This window comes from Schistocerca gregaria, chromosome 3, assembly GCF_023897955.1.
Source record: "Schistocerca gregaria isolate iqSchGreg1 chromosome 3, iqSchGreg1.2, whole genome shotgun sequence".
NCBI lineage: Eukaryota > Metazoa > Arthropoda > Insecta > Orthoptera > Acrididae > Schistocerca > Schistocerca gregaria.
The window spans coordinates 573,528,539-573,543,597 of NC_064922.1; the positions used below are offsets into that span (position 1 = coordinate 573,528,539).

The 15,059-nt window shown below is 42.1% G+C and overlaps 1 protein-coding gene across 1 annotated transcript in view; it reads left to right on the top strand.

Moving 5' to 3' along the window:
• Positions 1-15,059, top strand: part of LOC126354399 (neuropeptide Y receptor type 2-like) — a 659,461-nt gene that overhangs the window by 233,372 nt on the left and 411,030 nt on the right. Inside the window, exon 2 of the mRNA XM_050004009.1 lies at positions 6,380-7,496. Coding sequence (XP_049859966.1) covers positions 7,311-7,496 — 186 coding nt within the window. The 5' untranslated portion in view covers positions 6,380-7,310. The remainder of the gene's footprint in view (positions 1-6,379; positions 7,497-15,059) is intronic.

Genomic DNA, 15,059 nt, shown 5'->3' on the forward strand with positions numbered 1-15,059 from the left:
CAGCCGTCTTTGATTGTCTGCAGATGACGCTGTCGTTTATTGACTAATAAAGTCATAGGAAGATCAAAACAAATTGCAAAACTATTTAGAAAAGATACATGAATCGTACGAAATTGGCAGTAACGAAAAGTGTGAGGTCATAAAAGTAATCCATTAAAATTCCGTTACACGATAAATCAGTCAAATGTAAATGCCGTATATTCAACCAAATGCCTAGTAATTACAATTAGGAAAAACTTAAATTAAAAGGACCACATGGAATATGATGTGGGGAAAACTATCCGAAGACTGCGTATTATTGGCAGGACATTTAGAAAATGGAGACTGCCTACACTACGCTTGTCCGTAGTCTCTTAGAATACTGCCGCACGGTGCGGGATACTTAACATATAGGACTGACGGAGTACATCGGAAAAGTTCAAAGAAGGGCAGCACGTTTATTATTATCGCGAAATATGGTTGAGAATGTCACTTAAGTGATACAGGATTTGGACTGGATGTCATTAAAAGAAAGGCGTTTTTCGTTGCGATGGAAACTTCTCATGAAATTCCAATCACCAACTTTCTCCTCCGAATGCGAAAATATTTTGTTGACAACGACCTACATAGGAAGGAACGATCACCAAGATAAAATAAGGAAATCAGAGGTCGTGCGGAAAGATATAGGTGTTCATTCTTTCCACGCGCTATACGAGATTGGAATAACAGAGGATTGCGAAGGTGGTTCGATGTAACCACTGCCAGTTACTTAAATGTGATTTACAGAGCAATATGTAGATGTAGATGTAGATGTAGAAATTGACATCTACATCACATTCTGCAAGCATCTTAACCCCTTAATAGTCGAACGGCCAAAATAAAAAAATAGTCTCTCTAAAAGTACTTGAAACACTCAGGACGTGGTGGCAGATGTCGAAGTCGTTGATAGCTTCGTGTAGAATCTGCAACTACCGGCACTGGCACTCGAAAATGGTTATTAATCATACACTTATTGTTGTCGCATTGTTGTGATGCGAATTCGTGACGCTCGGCGATAATGTGTTAGTGGTCTGTGGCCGAGAGATCTTTGGTAACACTGGCTCATTTCGCCCAACTTCCTTGCCCTTTCCCCTTGCGGTTGGCGCGTGGGAAGAGTCACTGTCACTAAGCCTGTGTATTGTATCAAATTTCTCTAATTTTCTCGCAGTCGTATTTGGACGAGATGTGGAAGGAAGCAATATGTTGTCCGAGTCATCCCGGAGAGAGCTCTCCGAAATTTCAATTGTAAATATCTCTGTGTCGTTCCCCAGAAACGTCATGGTTATCGAGAGTAAAATGTGTTCCACAGTTCAATTACAGATTGACGTCAACGAAATAAGCTGATAGTTACGTGCATCTGCCCTACCCTACTTAAAAACGGAAATGACCTTCGCTTTTTTTCCAATCACTTGGTAACCTTCGTTGCTCCAGCGATCTACGATATACAGCTTATACTAGGGGAGTAAGTTCTTTTGCATAATCTTTTACGATCTCACAGGAATCTCATGTTTTCTGTTCTGCGATTGGTTATCTCAGTATCTGCCTTTTAGAAGTCCCAACGATGATTGAAAGGACGGATCAAAGCTATTATTGTTTTTACTCGCATAAAATTTTACTTTCAGACTCATTGAGCGCTTCTTTCGTTGCTCGCTTTATGCTCATTTTTACTTCGTTCAGCATTGGCTTGTCACCCAGGTTTTTACTTACTCTGAAACTGTAATGAAACTCTATTTTTCACTCAACATATTACTAACACGCTTATTAAACCACGGTGTCTTTGTCGTCCCTTAAGATAGGTGGAAGGAATACATTGAAAACCTCTATGAGGGGGATGATTTGACTGATGTGATAGAGGAAGAAACAGGAGTCAATGTGGAACACGTAGGGAATCCAGTATTATAATCAGAATTTAAAAGAATTGTGTGTAGAATGTATGAGTCTGGCGACATACCATTTACTTTCGGAGAAATATCATCCATAGAATTCCGAAGACAGGAAGAGCTGACACGTACGAGACTTATAGCACAATAGGCTTAACGGCTCATGGCTACAAGTTCCTGACAAGAGTAATATACAGAATAATGAAAATGAAAACTGAGGATGTGCTTGATGACGATCAGTTTGGCTTTAGAAAAGGTACAGGCAACAGAGAGGCAATTCTGACGTTGCGGTTGATAATGAAAGCAAGAATGAAGAAAATTCAAGACACTTTCATAGAAATTGTTGACTTAGGAAAAGCTTTCGACAGTGTAAAATGGACTAAGATGTTCGAAATTCTGGGAAAAATACAGGCAATCTAAAGGGACACACGAGTAATATACAATATATACAAGCGGCAAGAGTGAATAATAAGAGTGTAAGAAAGGTTTGTAGTCTTTCGCCCCTACTATTCAGTTTGTATATCGAAGAAGCAATAATGGGAGTAAAAGGAAGGTTTATGACAGGAATTAAAATTCAAGAGGAGAGGATATCAAAGAGACAATTGGCTAACGACATTTTTATCCCGAAAGAAAGTGAAGACGAATTCCATAATCTGCTAAATTAAATATACAATCTAATGATTACATAGTGCGGATTGAGATGAAATCGAAGGAAGACGAAGGTAATGAGAAGCAGCAGAAATGAGAACAGCGAGAAACTTAACATCCGGATTGATGGCCACGAAGTAGTTGAAGGTGAGGAATTCTGCTACCTAGGTAGCAAAATGAACATTGACGGACGGAGCAAATGAGACATCAAAAGCAGACTATCATCGTCAAAAAGGGTATTCCAGGCCGAGAGAAGTCTACTAGTATCAAACATAGGACTTACTCTGTTGAAGAAATTTCTGATAATGTAAGTTTGGAGCACAGCATTGTATGGTGGTGAAACATGGACTGTGGGAAAACCGGAACAGAGTAACATCTAAGCATTTGAGATGTGGTGCCACAGGCGAATGTTGAAAATTTGGTGGACTAATAAGGTAGACAATGAGAAGGTTCGGTGCAGAATCGGTGAAGGGAGGAATATATGGAAAACACTGACAGGGGAGGGGCAGAATTATAGTACATCTGTTAAGACATCAGGGAAAGACTTCCATGGTACTAGACGGAGCTGTAGAGATCAAAAATGTAGAGGAAGCCAGAGATTGGAATACATGCACCAAATAACTGAGGAAGTAGGTGGCACGTGCTACTCCGAGATGAAGAGGTTGTCATAGGAGACGAATTGGTGGCAGGCCGCATCAAACCACTCAGAAGACTTATGATCTAAAAAATTGCTCCACATCTTCGTCCTCAGCACATAATATTTCATTTTGACTACAGCGTCTGTATCCTGTCGCTTTTGCTAAGCAACAATATTATCCAACTTTTTTTGCATTTCTTGTAAATTCTGTGGTCGCTGTTGCTATCATAGCTTTGTGATCACTGATATCTCCCACTACGTTATTAATTCAGTAACTTGGACTTTGTTTGGTGCTAGGAGGTCTAACACGTACCTTCATGAGTTCCTCTTTAATTATCTGACAAGATATTATCGGATAAGAAATTAACAGTAATGTCACACCAGTCCTTATCTCTGGTGCCACTTTTAATAGCATGATTCTCCCAGTCTATACATGTCAAGTTGAAGTCACTCCCTGTTATAGCGGCATGAACAACAAATATCATCATCGACGCCACTTCGCACGTCGTTCTGTAAATGATGAAGAAAACATACGGCATTAATTTTGACCTAAAGTCTGAGTGGTGTGTAACGTTGTGATGACATGTTAATGGTACCGATGTTCCATTGAAATTATTTGGGGAAATTTTGGAGAAATATTGGATGAGGTAGAGAAGTTTAATTCCTTTTTGCATGGGGATGTTCCTGGTGTAACAACGCAGGGGTAACACGTGGCTAAGAAAGGAGCTAATCCACCATGCTGAAATTGTAAGCAGTTGGTTTATTTCTTAGGTTCAGCATCACGTACCACACATGTCACAATGCTGCAGAGACCGGAAAAGTCGCTGAATGGGGAGGATGGTGATACCGAAGTGGCTAAGGTGGCCACAATGCCGAAATGCTGCGCCAGCAGATTACTGCAGTAATCAGCAGACTGCGCGATAACAGCAATAGTCACGTGCACCAGAGGGCGTTACAACACTTGTTTCTCTGTGCATTTAAGTAATTTACAATGATAAAGAAATTTCCACGAAGTTAAAAGTATTAATACATTATCAGTACGATTCGCTACCCAGTATAATTAGTGATATGCAGTCTCCTAATAAGCAGTAAGTGAACGTGAGGATTCCTCCTCGGAATATGAGAATTTCAGAATAAAAAACCTTATGATTAGGTTCGAAAACCTGTTATTTACAAATTACTGCCTTCAGCTCTTGTATAAGCCTGTCGAAAATATGTGTAGGAGAGTAACGCACATGTTCTATAACAGTGTTTATGTGCTTACTAAACGGATGCTGTTATTTTAAACGTGTTCATTTTAGGAGCTACAAATCCAATAAGTAATTAGAAGAAATGTTTCATCGCTAAAATAATTCCAATCTGGAAAAACAATGATCCACTTAAGTTTCGTAAATGAACACCACATGCCGGACAGCTGGCAAAATAAATAAATAAATGCATAAATTACCAAAATCGCATATACATGGACTGTTACCAAAAATTACATTCCATATGAGCTTCATAAAAGTGTAGGAGACTAACTAGTCTCAGTGTGTCTGTATGTTTTACAAAACTGATGCTCCAAAGCTCTTAAGTATTAGAAAAACGTCGCAACTATAGCGACAAGAGCTGCAGAACGGTTCCTACCTTCAGATCATCATCATGTATCTTAAGGTCATTTAAAATAACTTAGATGGAAACATTCAAACTGTGGAGTTAAATGACATAAAATACGCACTGGCGTCACAGCTATCAAGCAGTAAAATAGACGGGGCAGTCAAATGAAAACGAAACAGATGGAATAAAAAATAAGTAAACTGTTTATTACTTCAAAAGTAATAGCCATAATTGATGATACATCTATGCCACTGACAGACAAGATGGTCAATATCTTGATGGAAGAGATTTTGCGGTTGCTTGTAGAGCCACAATTGTTCAGGTGTGCACCTCTTCTTTCGAAACGGGTCCACATGTTGTCAAGATTGTTTCGTCTGGGCTGTAGAAGATTTTCTGGGAAAGCCTTATACATCCAGCTTCCAGTCCCGACCTGTCACTATGCGATTTCCATATTTTGATAGCCATCGTTTAACTTCGTACGTCAAGGTGCAAGCAACGATACGATCATGACTCCATTGGCAACCTCAAATATTTTCCCATTGAGTATGTATTAGCATAGTGACTACTGACCGGGGGTATATGAATTAACGATTTTTCCGGTTACTTTCGAAATAATAAGCCGTGTTTTATACTCCGTTTTTTCCTTTATTTAATTTCGAATGCTTCCAGAGGTGGGTGGGAGGGAAAGACGGGCTCTCAGTAGCTTCATATGCCGCTCTTCAGCCTACAGAAGAGTTACAAACATAATGAGAAGATAACGAACAATAGAAACAGGCGATAAAAGGCTGACTTTTTAACAACTGTAAAATGGTGGACAGTTGTGGAAGTTAAAGTATAAAAACACAGGGTTGACGATGCTAATTAAGTGACACACTAAGTTGACTGGCACAATTAAGGAACTCTGCAACAGTTTGGTTTCTGTTTGCAACACTTAAAAAATGGGATGCACAACACATACACGCTCCACTACAGACGCGGACACACCACAGCATAATGCAGATGGGTGGAGAACCGGGCAGATGAGGGGAAAACGGGGGAAGGAGAGTATAAAGCAAAAGGGTGGGAGCCGAAGGAGTGACACATGAAACGCGAAAGGGGGGGGGGGCAGGGCAGACGCGAGAAAGAGGGGGAAGGCACAGGAGGGGAAAGCAAAAGGACTCCAGTGGAGTGAATGGAGGCTAAGAGCGGGTAGGCGGCGAAAAAAAAAAAAAAACGATGAGAGTGTGGGAGGGAGAGGGAGCCCAGGGAAAGGACAGAGGTAGGGAGGGGGAGGTGAGGATCAATGGAGGGAGAGAGGGCATCATGTGGCAGGGGCAATTGATGGAAGCTTATGTTCCTTTCATCTGTCTCGTTTTCATGTTGCTTTCCCTAGTAGATAGTCAGTCCTAAAACCTATCACCACTGTTACTCTGAGATTTGGGTTCCATCTTTTCGTGAGGAGGCCCATGTGTTGCATGTTGCAGAATATTAATCTTTTATGCAAACGGGTATTTACTTAGTAATAACTCAATGTGTTTCACATGTGATGATGTTTAACTGGAACACAACAAGATGATGTGTACCTCTGTCAATCTCACTTGTTTGCTCTCTTTCTCCACAGGTGTCGCTGGAAGGTTGTTGGGAGCGAAGATAAAACACCTCACCAGCACGAAGGAACTGCTGCATCTTCTTCGATGATCTGACTGGAACATCGTTCTAAGACGATATGAAAGCCGTCAGTGATTCAGGACAATGGCAGTGAGAAGTCGCTAAGCTGGCAGAATCTATTTGACAAATTGGTTATGACACTAAATTAAAATTGAGTTTGTCACAAATATTCGAGGTTAAACAGTCTTCTTTTTCACTTGAACTGCTTGTGCCCCCCCTACTGCATCACCACTCCCTCAGCTCGTCTGCAGAGTGATTTGGGAATGGAGAAAAACTGCTAACAATCATTACAGTTACTCAACATATCGAGAAACTATCTTTCCCGATAGCCAGAATTCAGGAAGCGATTATTGCAAGTAAAGGCTCGAACCAAATAAACAGAGATAGCATCATTGATTACACAAAGATTCTTTGCACTTTCCTGAGACACAGAAAAATAGAACAATTACCTCTTTGTAGAAGCACAAAGAGGTTCAAGAGCACTTTGAAATTACCTCACGGCCATGTAGTGGAGTACTTAATCGGAGTTCCCCGTGAACAAGAATGATGTAGATGAAGTAAAATAATACTATGTTAAATTTGTAGCTTCTCGTACGAGACATACATTAATTTGGTTGTAGCTGTTCCAGCTTTCTCGATCTGACATCAGCATCCACAAGAAACTGTAACGTAATAAAATGAAACAGGGCATAATTATATCCACATCTTAGACTTGCCGACAAATTGTATAATTCTAAACCATGCTGTGATACATCGTACTGAATGCAGTGCACCATAAAATGTGAGAGCAGTTCCAAGTATCCGTGTGGTCTGTCAGTGATCGTAGCTGGCACTGGACGGTTCCTCACAGTGCAGTCGGACCTGTGAGGCAGCTCGAGGTCACTATGGGGAGCTTCCAGGACGCCCTGGCACCTGCAGAAGACGCGGCCAACACATCGTGCGATGGCGTCGACGGAGACGGGACGGCGTTTATCGGCCACGTCATCAGAGTCGACGAACTGCACAACTACCTGTTGGATGACCGCTACCACAACGTGTCGTCCCAGATATTTAACTTCACCATCGACCAGGTAGGTCACCTCGGACTACGTAGGCATTGTGTAAGCCTCAGAAACATCGCCTTATACACTACTGGCCATTAAAATTGCTACTTAGCTTCTCAGAGCATTCACACAAGGTTGGCGCCGGTAGCGACACCTACAACGTATTGACATGAGGAAAGTTTACAACTGATTTGTCATACGCAAACAGCAGTTGACCGGCGTTGCCTGCTGAAACGTTGATGTCATGCCTCGTGTAAGGAGGAGAAATGCGGACCATCATGTTTCCGACTTTGATAAAGGTCGGATTGTTGCCTATCGCGATTGTGGTTTATCGTATCGCCACATTGCAGCTCTCCTTAGTCGAGATCCAATGACTGTTAGCAGAATACGGAATCGGTGGATTCAGGAGGGTAATACGGAACACCGTGCTGAATGGAAACGGCCTCGTATGAGTAGCTGTCGAGATGACAGGCATCTTATGCGCACGGCTGTAACGGTTAGTGCAGCCACGTCTCGATCCCTTAGTCAACAGATGGGGACGTTTGCAAGGCAACAACCATCTGCACGAACAGTTCGACGTCGTTTGCAGCAGCATGGACTATCAGCTCAGAGACCATGGCTGTGGTTACCCTTGACGCTGTATCACAGACAGGAGCGCCTGCGACGGTATACTCAACGACGAACCTCAGTGCACGAATGGCAAAACGTCATTTTTTTCGGATAAATCAAAGTTCCGTTTACAGCATCGTGATGGTCACATCCGTGTTTGGCGACCTTGCGGTGAACGCACATTGGAAGCGTGTATTCGTCATCGCCATAGTGGCGTATTACCCGGCGTGATGGTATGGGGTGCAATGGGTTACACGTTTCGGTCACCTCTTGTTCGAATTGACGGCACTTTGAACAGTGGACGTTACTTTTCAGACGTGTTACGACCCGTGGCTCTACCCTTCATTCGATCCCTGCGAAACGCTACATTTCAGCAGGATAATGCACGACCGCATGTTGCAGGTCCTGTACCGTCCTTCCAGGATGCAGAAAATGTCCGACTGCTGCCCTGGCCATCACATTCTCCAGATCTCTCACCACCTGAAAAAGTCTGGTCAATGGTGGCCGAGCATCTGGCTCGTCACAATAAGCCAGTCATTACTCTTGATTAACTGTGGTACCGTGTCGAAGCTGCATGGGCAGTTGTACCTATACAAGCCACCCAAGCCCTGTCTGACTCAATGCCCAGGCGTATCAAGGCCGTTATTACTGCCAGAGTTGGTTATTCTGGGTACTGATTTCTCAGGATCTATGCACCCAAATTGCGTGAAAATGTAATCACATATAAATTGTAGTATAATATATTTGTCCAATGAATAGCCGTTTTTCGTCTGCATTTCCTTTTTGGTGTAGCTATTTTAATGGCAAGTAGTGTACTTTACGTGTGGTGAAAAATGATGTTAACGCTATGATATTTAATCGATGGAAAGACCAAAATAGCTGAGAAAGCCTCTAAAAGATCATTTAGGTGTATACTCAGCTCTTCGTGAGCCAGGCAGAACAAGGAAAGCACCGAGAAAGGTGGAAGGAAACGTGGTTACAACATCGAGTAAAGAACTCCACAGTAGCAGATAACATCTCAGTATAACGTTACAATCGTTGTTGGTATGGTGCCTGCACTGATTGGGTTGGAAAAGGTTTCACAAAGCAGTTGCATCCTCTCCTACGACAGCTGGTAAACAACAGTTGCATCTGCTCATCGACCCTTGGAATTCCATATAATGGCAGACCCGAAACTATTCTATTGAGGGCAGAACTATGGATCTCTTGCCACGGGACTATCTCAACATCTCAAGAAGAGAGCTCAAAGTCGCTCGTGCCATATACGGGCGACAATAGTCATACTGAAACATAGCACCACGGTACTGTCGCATGAGAGGGAACATATGAGGACGTACGATGCCTGTGTCGTATTGAGTTTCCGCAATCACTACCAGCCGTGATCTGAAGACATTCCCGGTTGCTCATCATGCCACTGTGCCTCTCTAAAATATTGCTAGAATGAGACCTCTCCCCACTTCGCAGCAGTACTAACCGACGATTGTCATACGAGGACAATGCAGAAACGCAATTAATCGCCGAACACTAACCCACGATATTTATCATTTTCCTAGGCACGACTCCACTGCAAACGCAGCCGTTCTTGTTACAATATTAACGGCAGCCACCTCATGGGACGTAATTTCCCTCCCGGGTGCAGCTAGCCTCCGATCAGTGGTGCAAGATGATGCACGATTTTGCAGGGGCTCCATTGCTTGTCCTCGCACGGCAGGTACAGATATAACAAGGTTACGGAGTCCTTGACGCCAGAGCCATACCGGAAGCACCTTGGTCTTCCCTTTCGGTAACGCCACGTGGCCGTCCTGAGCACCTTTCGACCGGACATTCTCGTGAACACCGCTGCCACTAATCACAGGGGCTACATTCCTGGCAAATTTTTCCGCAATATTGCATAGGAAACCGCAGCTTCTCTTAGCCCTGTTACACGACCTCATGAAAGCACAGTGAGGTGTTGATAACGGAATCTTTGTCATGTTAAGGGTATTTTCATCGTCTCACTACGTCCATTCTGACAGATAACTACCGCTTACGACCGTTACAGCTTGCATTTGAAGCGTCCTCACAGAGGCGCTACTAGCGCCACTCTTATGCGACTAGTACGTAATTTGAATAGACTTCCACTTTCAGATGAAGAAACACAACCACTAACTTTCTTATTTGCCACACAAATCCTTTTTGGCGTTGAGATTTTTTTTCACTACTGTATATACACAAATTTCGTTTGCTTTCCGCCAGTGTATACACACACACAAAAAAAAGATTGTGCAAGGTGATTCGTCAATCTAGACGACCTGAAAATATAATTATTATCATATTTACGAATCTGGACAATGTTGAATTACGAGCTGTTTTCTGGGCTAATAATTGTGCGAGAAAAACCATTTGTTTGTGAGTAAAGGCTGATAGACTTACAACGTAATGAGGCAGTTATTGTAATAAAGTTTCTGTATTCATTATGTACAGGGTGTCCAAAAATAATGTATACATTCTTTGCAACTGAACGTCTCTTTAAGGAAAGGGGTTAGAAAAACAATTGTAGAGGGGTTGGGTGCCTCATGGTCCGACTTAAGGTGGTAAATGATCAAACTGGTGTCCATTCATTGAAGTACCACGTCGACAACGACTTATGACTGAGCGACATTCCAACTGAATAACACACAGGCTTGCTCAATTTGCTCTCTAAGATCGTCAATTGTGTGGTCTCGCAGCGTAAACTGTGTTCTTGAAAGTACCCCACACCTCATTCTGTTGAAAGTAATAATCTTTATATCCAAGTACAACGCTGAGACCAGGAGTTATCGTTTCCAACATTTCGAAGTACGAGTCACCCTTGACGGTGTTGTCATTTATATTAATTTATGAATGTAGAGGTATAACTTTATTACCAACTTCAGTCTGTATTATCCTGTTTCATGTATTTATCTCTCTATAATTGATGGTAAGTTAATGTTCAAAATTCAGTAGCAGTCTAAAAAGCCTGATTAATCGAGTTTGCCTACCGCATATATCGCCATACCAGTAAACAGGGCTTGACATACAGCATCTATTGTCATTGGTCTGTGATCTGAACACATAAATTTTCTTCTTAAGTAACTAATTTTGTGCCTCTAAAAGAAATTGATCCTAAAGTAACCGTCGTTCCAATTTGTCATTGTGGACCCTAGATTTCTCGCTTTAGTTTACTTTCCTGTTGTGTACGTAGCTGTTGTTCCATTGGAAATACGACCTTTCTTAAAAAGTTGAGATATATATTCTTAATTATTACAAAGTTCTGTCGTACCTCACAGACAGACTTAACTTCTAGCTATCATGTCACTGTAGCACTTAGTTATACCAACCCCGACAGTGTGTTTTTTGATGACCGTGTGATTTTGCTTTCACTCCTGATGATAGCCAATGATCAATGGTGGCCGATGACGGTTAACAATATTACGCGTTTTCTGTAACGGCATCAAAGAAAAAATTAAGTGCACAAGAAATCTAAATATCGTGAAACAGATGCTGCAGTGAAAGAGCCGAAAGTAAATTACGATCAATCCGTCGGTGAGGCCGCTCGAAATTAAGAATTGCTCTTATATGCAAGTTCACATGCTGAAACAGAGAACACAAACCCTTTTTGCTGCTTTGCTAGGAACAGATAAACTCGATGCACTTTGAGTAATTAATGAGCGAGCGAAAGAGTTAGCTGTACGAGACCCCTACCGGAAATTACATGGGGCGGCAGCTGACAATTGGCCCCAATGTAAACTCTTACAGAGACACCTTGAATGTGACGTCGCAAAAGGCCAATGATGTTTACGGCATTCGACGCCCACATCGTGTCTCACCATACAACCACTATGTTGCCTGCTAATGGCTCAATGAATGAGCATATGGTGTGTAGGTGAACTGTTTAGTAAACCAATAACTGAAGACAGAGCTACAGTGCTAGTGGCGTTGGCACAAAGCAAAACTGAAAAAGCAAACATTGCATCACATCTGAAACAACACATGCCGAAGTTGACATTTCACTAGACAGGAACCAAAGGAATTATTCGGAGTAAGAAGCGGAATATTAAATATTAACGGTTCTGCAAGATGTGTCACTAGAATGTATGGTGTCGTATATGCTCCACTGTGTGGACAATATGTTATCATGCCTAAACGTATCCAAACGATCTGAACTGCGTTTCGTCAGATTTTCAGGCAGCCCGCAAAACGTAGCTGCCCTGCAGGTCCTCTAATCTCCTTAGGCTACAGTCGTTTGACGACGGAAAGTGGATACCACGGGAGATCAATGGAAGACACTGGTTTAATACGCTGAAATGCCTAAGAAACTGTTACAGGCATGCGAATTCAAATACAGAAAAATGTGAATAGGCAGAATACGGTACAATGGCAGATTATCAAGATTTAAGTGTATTCGAACGTGGTGTTAAAGCTGGGCACGAGCGACGTGACACATCATCTCCGAGGTAGCTATGAATTGGAAATCTTCCCGTACGATCATTTCACCAGTGTACCTTGAATATCAGGAATCCGTAAAACATCCAATCTCGGACACCGCTACGGCAGGAGAATGATCCTACAAGAACGGGGCCAACGACGTCTGATGAGAATCGATCAACGTGACAGGAGTGCAACCCTTCCGCAAATTCCTACAAATATCAACACTGGGCCATCAACAAGTGTCAGCGTGCGAACCATTCAACGAAATATCATAGATATGAGCTGAAGGCTCACTCGTGCACTCTTGATGACTGCGTGACACCAAGCCTTACGCCTCCTCTGGGCCCGTCAACAGCGAAAGGTCGGACGAGTCTTGTTTCACATTGTATCGAGCAGATGGATGTATATGGGTATGGAGGCCATCTCATTAATCCATGGATCCTGCATGTCAGCAGGGGACTGTTCAAGTTGGTGGAGGCTCTGTAACGTGTACGGCGTGTGCAGTTGGAATGATATGGGACCTCTGAGACGTCTAGATACGACTCTGACAGGTAAAACGTACGTAAGCACCCTTCTGATCACCCATATGCACTCATGACCACTGTACATTCCGATGCACCCACACGTCCAGAAGGGCCACAGAGTGGCTCCAAGAACACTCATCTGAGTTTAATCACTTCCGCTGGCCATCAAACTCCCCAGACATGAACATTATTCAGCATAACTGGGATGCCTTGGAACGTGCTGGTGAGGAAAGGTCTCCACCCCTCATTCTCTTACTGATTTATGGTCACCCCTGCTGAATTCATGGTATCAGTTTCCTCCAGCGCTACTTCAAACATTATTCGAGTCAATCCGCATCGTTTGAAACATTCCCTTAGAAAAATTATACACGACTGTGCTTAAACTGACACTCATTATTTTTAGCGCAACTCAATCTGACTTTCAATAAACCCTACAAAAAAATGGCCCTGTCTAACACGAACCTATACCTTTCACAAATCATTTACCTCACCAAAAATCTTCGTTACTCGAACTACTGCAATACAATGAACGCCACTACTGCCTGCTAAATAAAAGATTCAAACTAGGGAAGTCACTAACTACTGATAGGCATAGTTTGCAAATGAAAGATTTTAATACAGAACAACAATGTATTTACCTTAATAGTCATAATATATATAGCAGTTCATGACATCCAGACTTACAAATTTCAAAACTCCGCCATCTCTCTCCCCACGTCCACCACTGTTGGCGGCTCACCTCCAGCTGCGCAACGCTACGCGCTGTTAGCATCCAGCTGCCACTGCCCAACACTACAATGGCAGACAACAATGCAAACCAGCCAAAGACTGCACATGGCACAGCGCTACGTGGCGGCGGCGTTACCAATAAAAAAACCTAAACAGCCTACTTACTTAGCCCCCACGCTCCCCACAAAAAAATTTACAAATAGTTTTGGGCAGTGGCCAAAACAGATTTGAAAAATTTTTTCATAATTACAATAACAAAGAAATGAAATGCACACACTTATCTATACAATGTTGGTCAAAAGATAAAATTTTCTCACAGTCCATAAAGACAGCCCTGATAATTCATCAAAGTAAAATTGCAGTGTTTTTCTCAAAGTCTGAGTAGTAAAAGAAAATACACATAGAAGTAGTGGATTTCCATGCAGTCTTGAATAAGTGGTGATGTTCTTCCAACGGAAAGACAGTGCTGACTCTTGACATGTAGACAGGTAATTGTCCACCACAAAGCAAACCCCCAGCAGAGTCAGTCGAAGTTTTAAAGAATATTGGTAGGCAGGTCGTCACATTGTAGACCAATTGTAGTCCTGCTAGAGATTACGGTATTAGTGGGCCACCATAGGTGGAGACCCACTGCAGTCCTAGTATAAATAATGGTATTGGTGGGTCATCCTTGTAGTGATGGCTAGCAGCCAACTGTTGCGACTGTGCAGGTGCACAATCACCATCGAAGAGTCTTGTGGACAATATAGCAAGTCCATAAACCACCACTTGTCCACTCACAAAGAATTTGTTTGAAATGTCCTTAGAACCAGCAATGCTGTTATCCAGTCCCTTGCTGAATTATTAACACACGTGCAAACACTATCAGTCCCTACTTCTCGCATATTGTCCATATACTATGACCAACAGAAATGTGTGCAGTGTAATGTAACTTACAAGTTACTTAATTTGATGAACTGGTGTCAATTACAATTTTATAACATGAGAATACAATAACAAAGGTACATAATAGTACAGATAACATTTGCAGTAATACAGGCTTTACAAAAGAATCGAAATAACAAATACATCAGTGTTACAAAAATTACGACATAAGTACATACATAAAAGATCAGAATAACTTTTGAAACATCAACTTCACACATGAGCATTAAAACAAAACACAATAAATAATGTCTGAACATATTTACAAAGAAAATAACATAGTATTTGAAAAATTCTTCAACATAAATCTTACTAGCTAAACACATAAAGACAGGAAAAAGACAAATACACAAGGGTACATAAACACGTAGAGGGA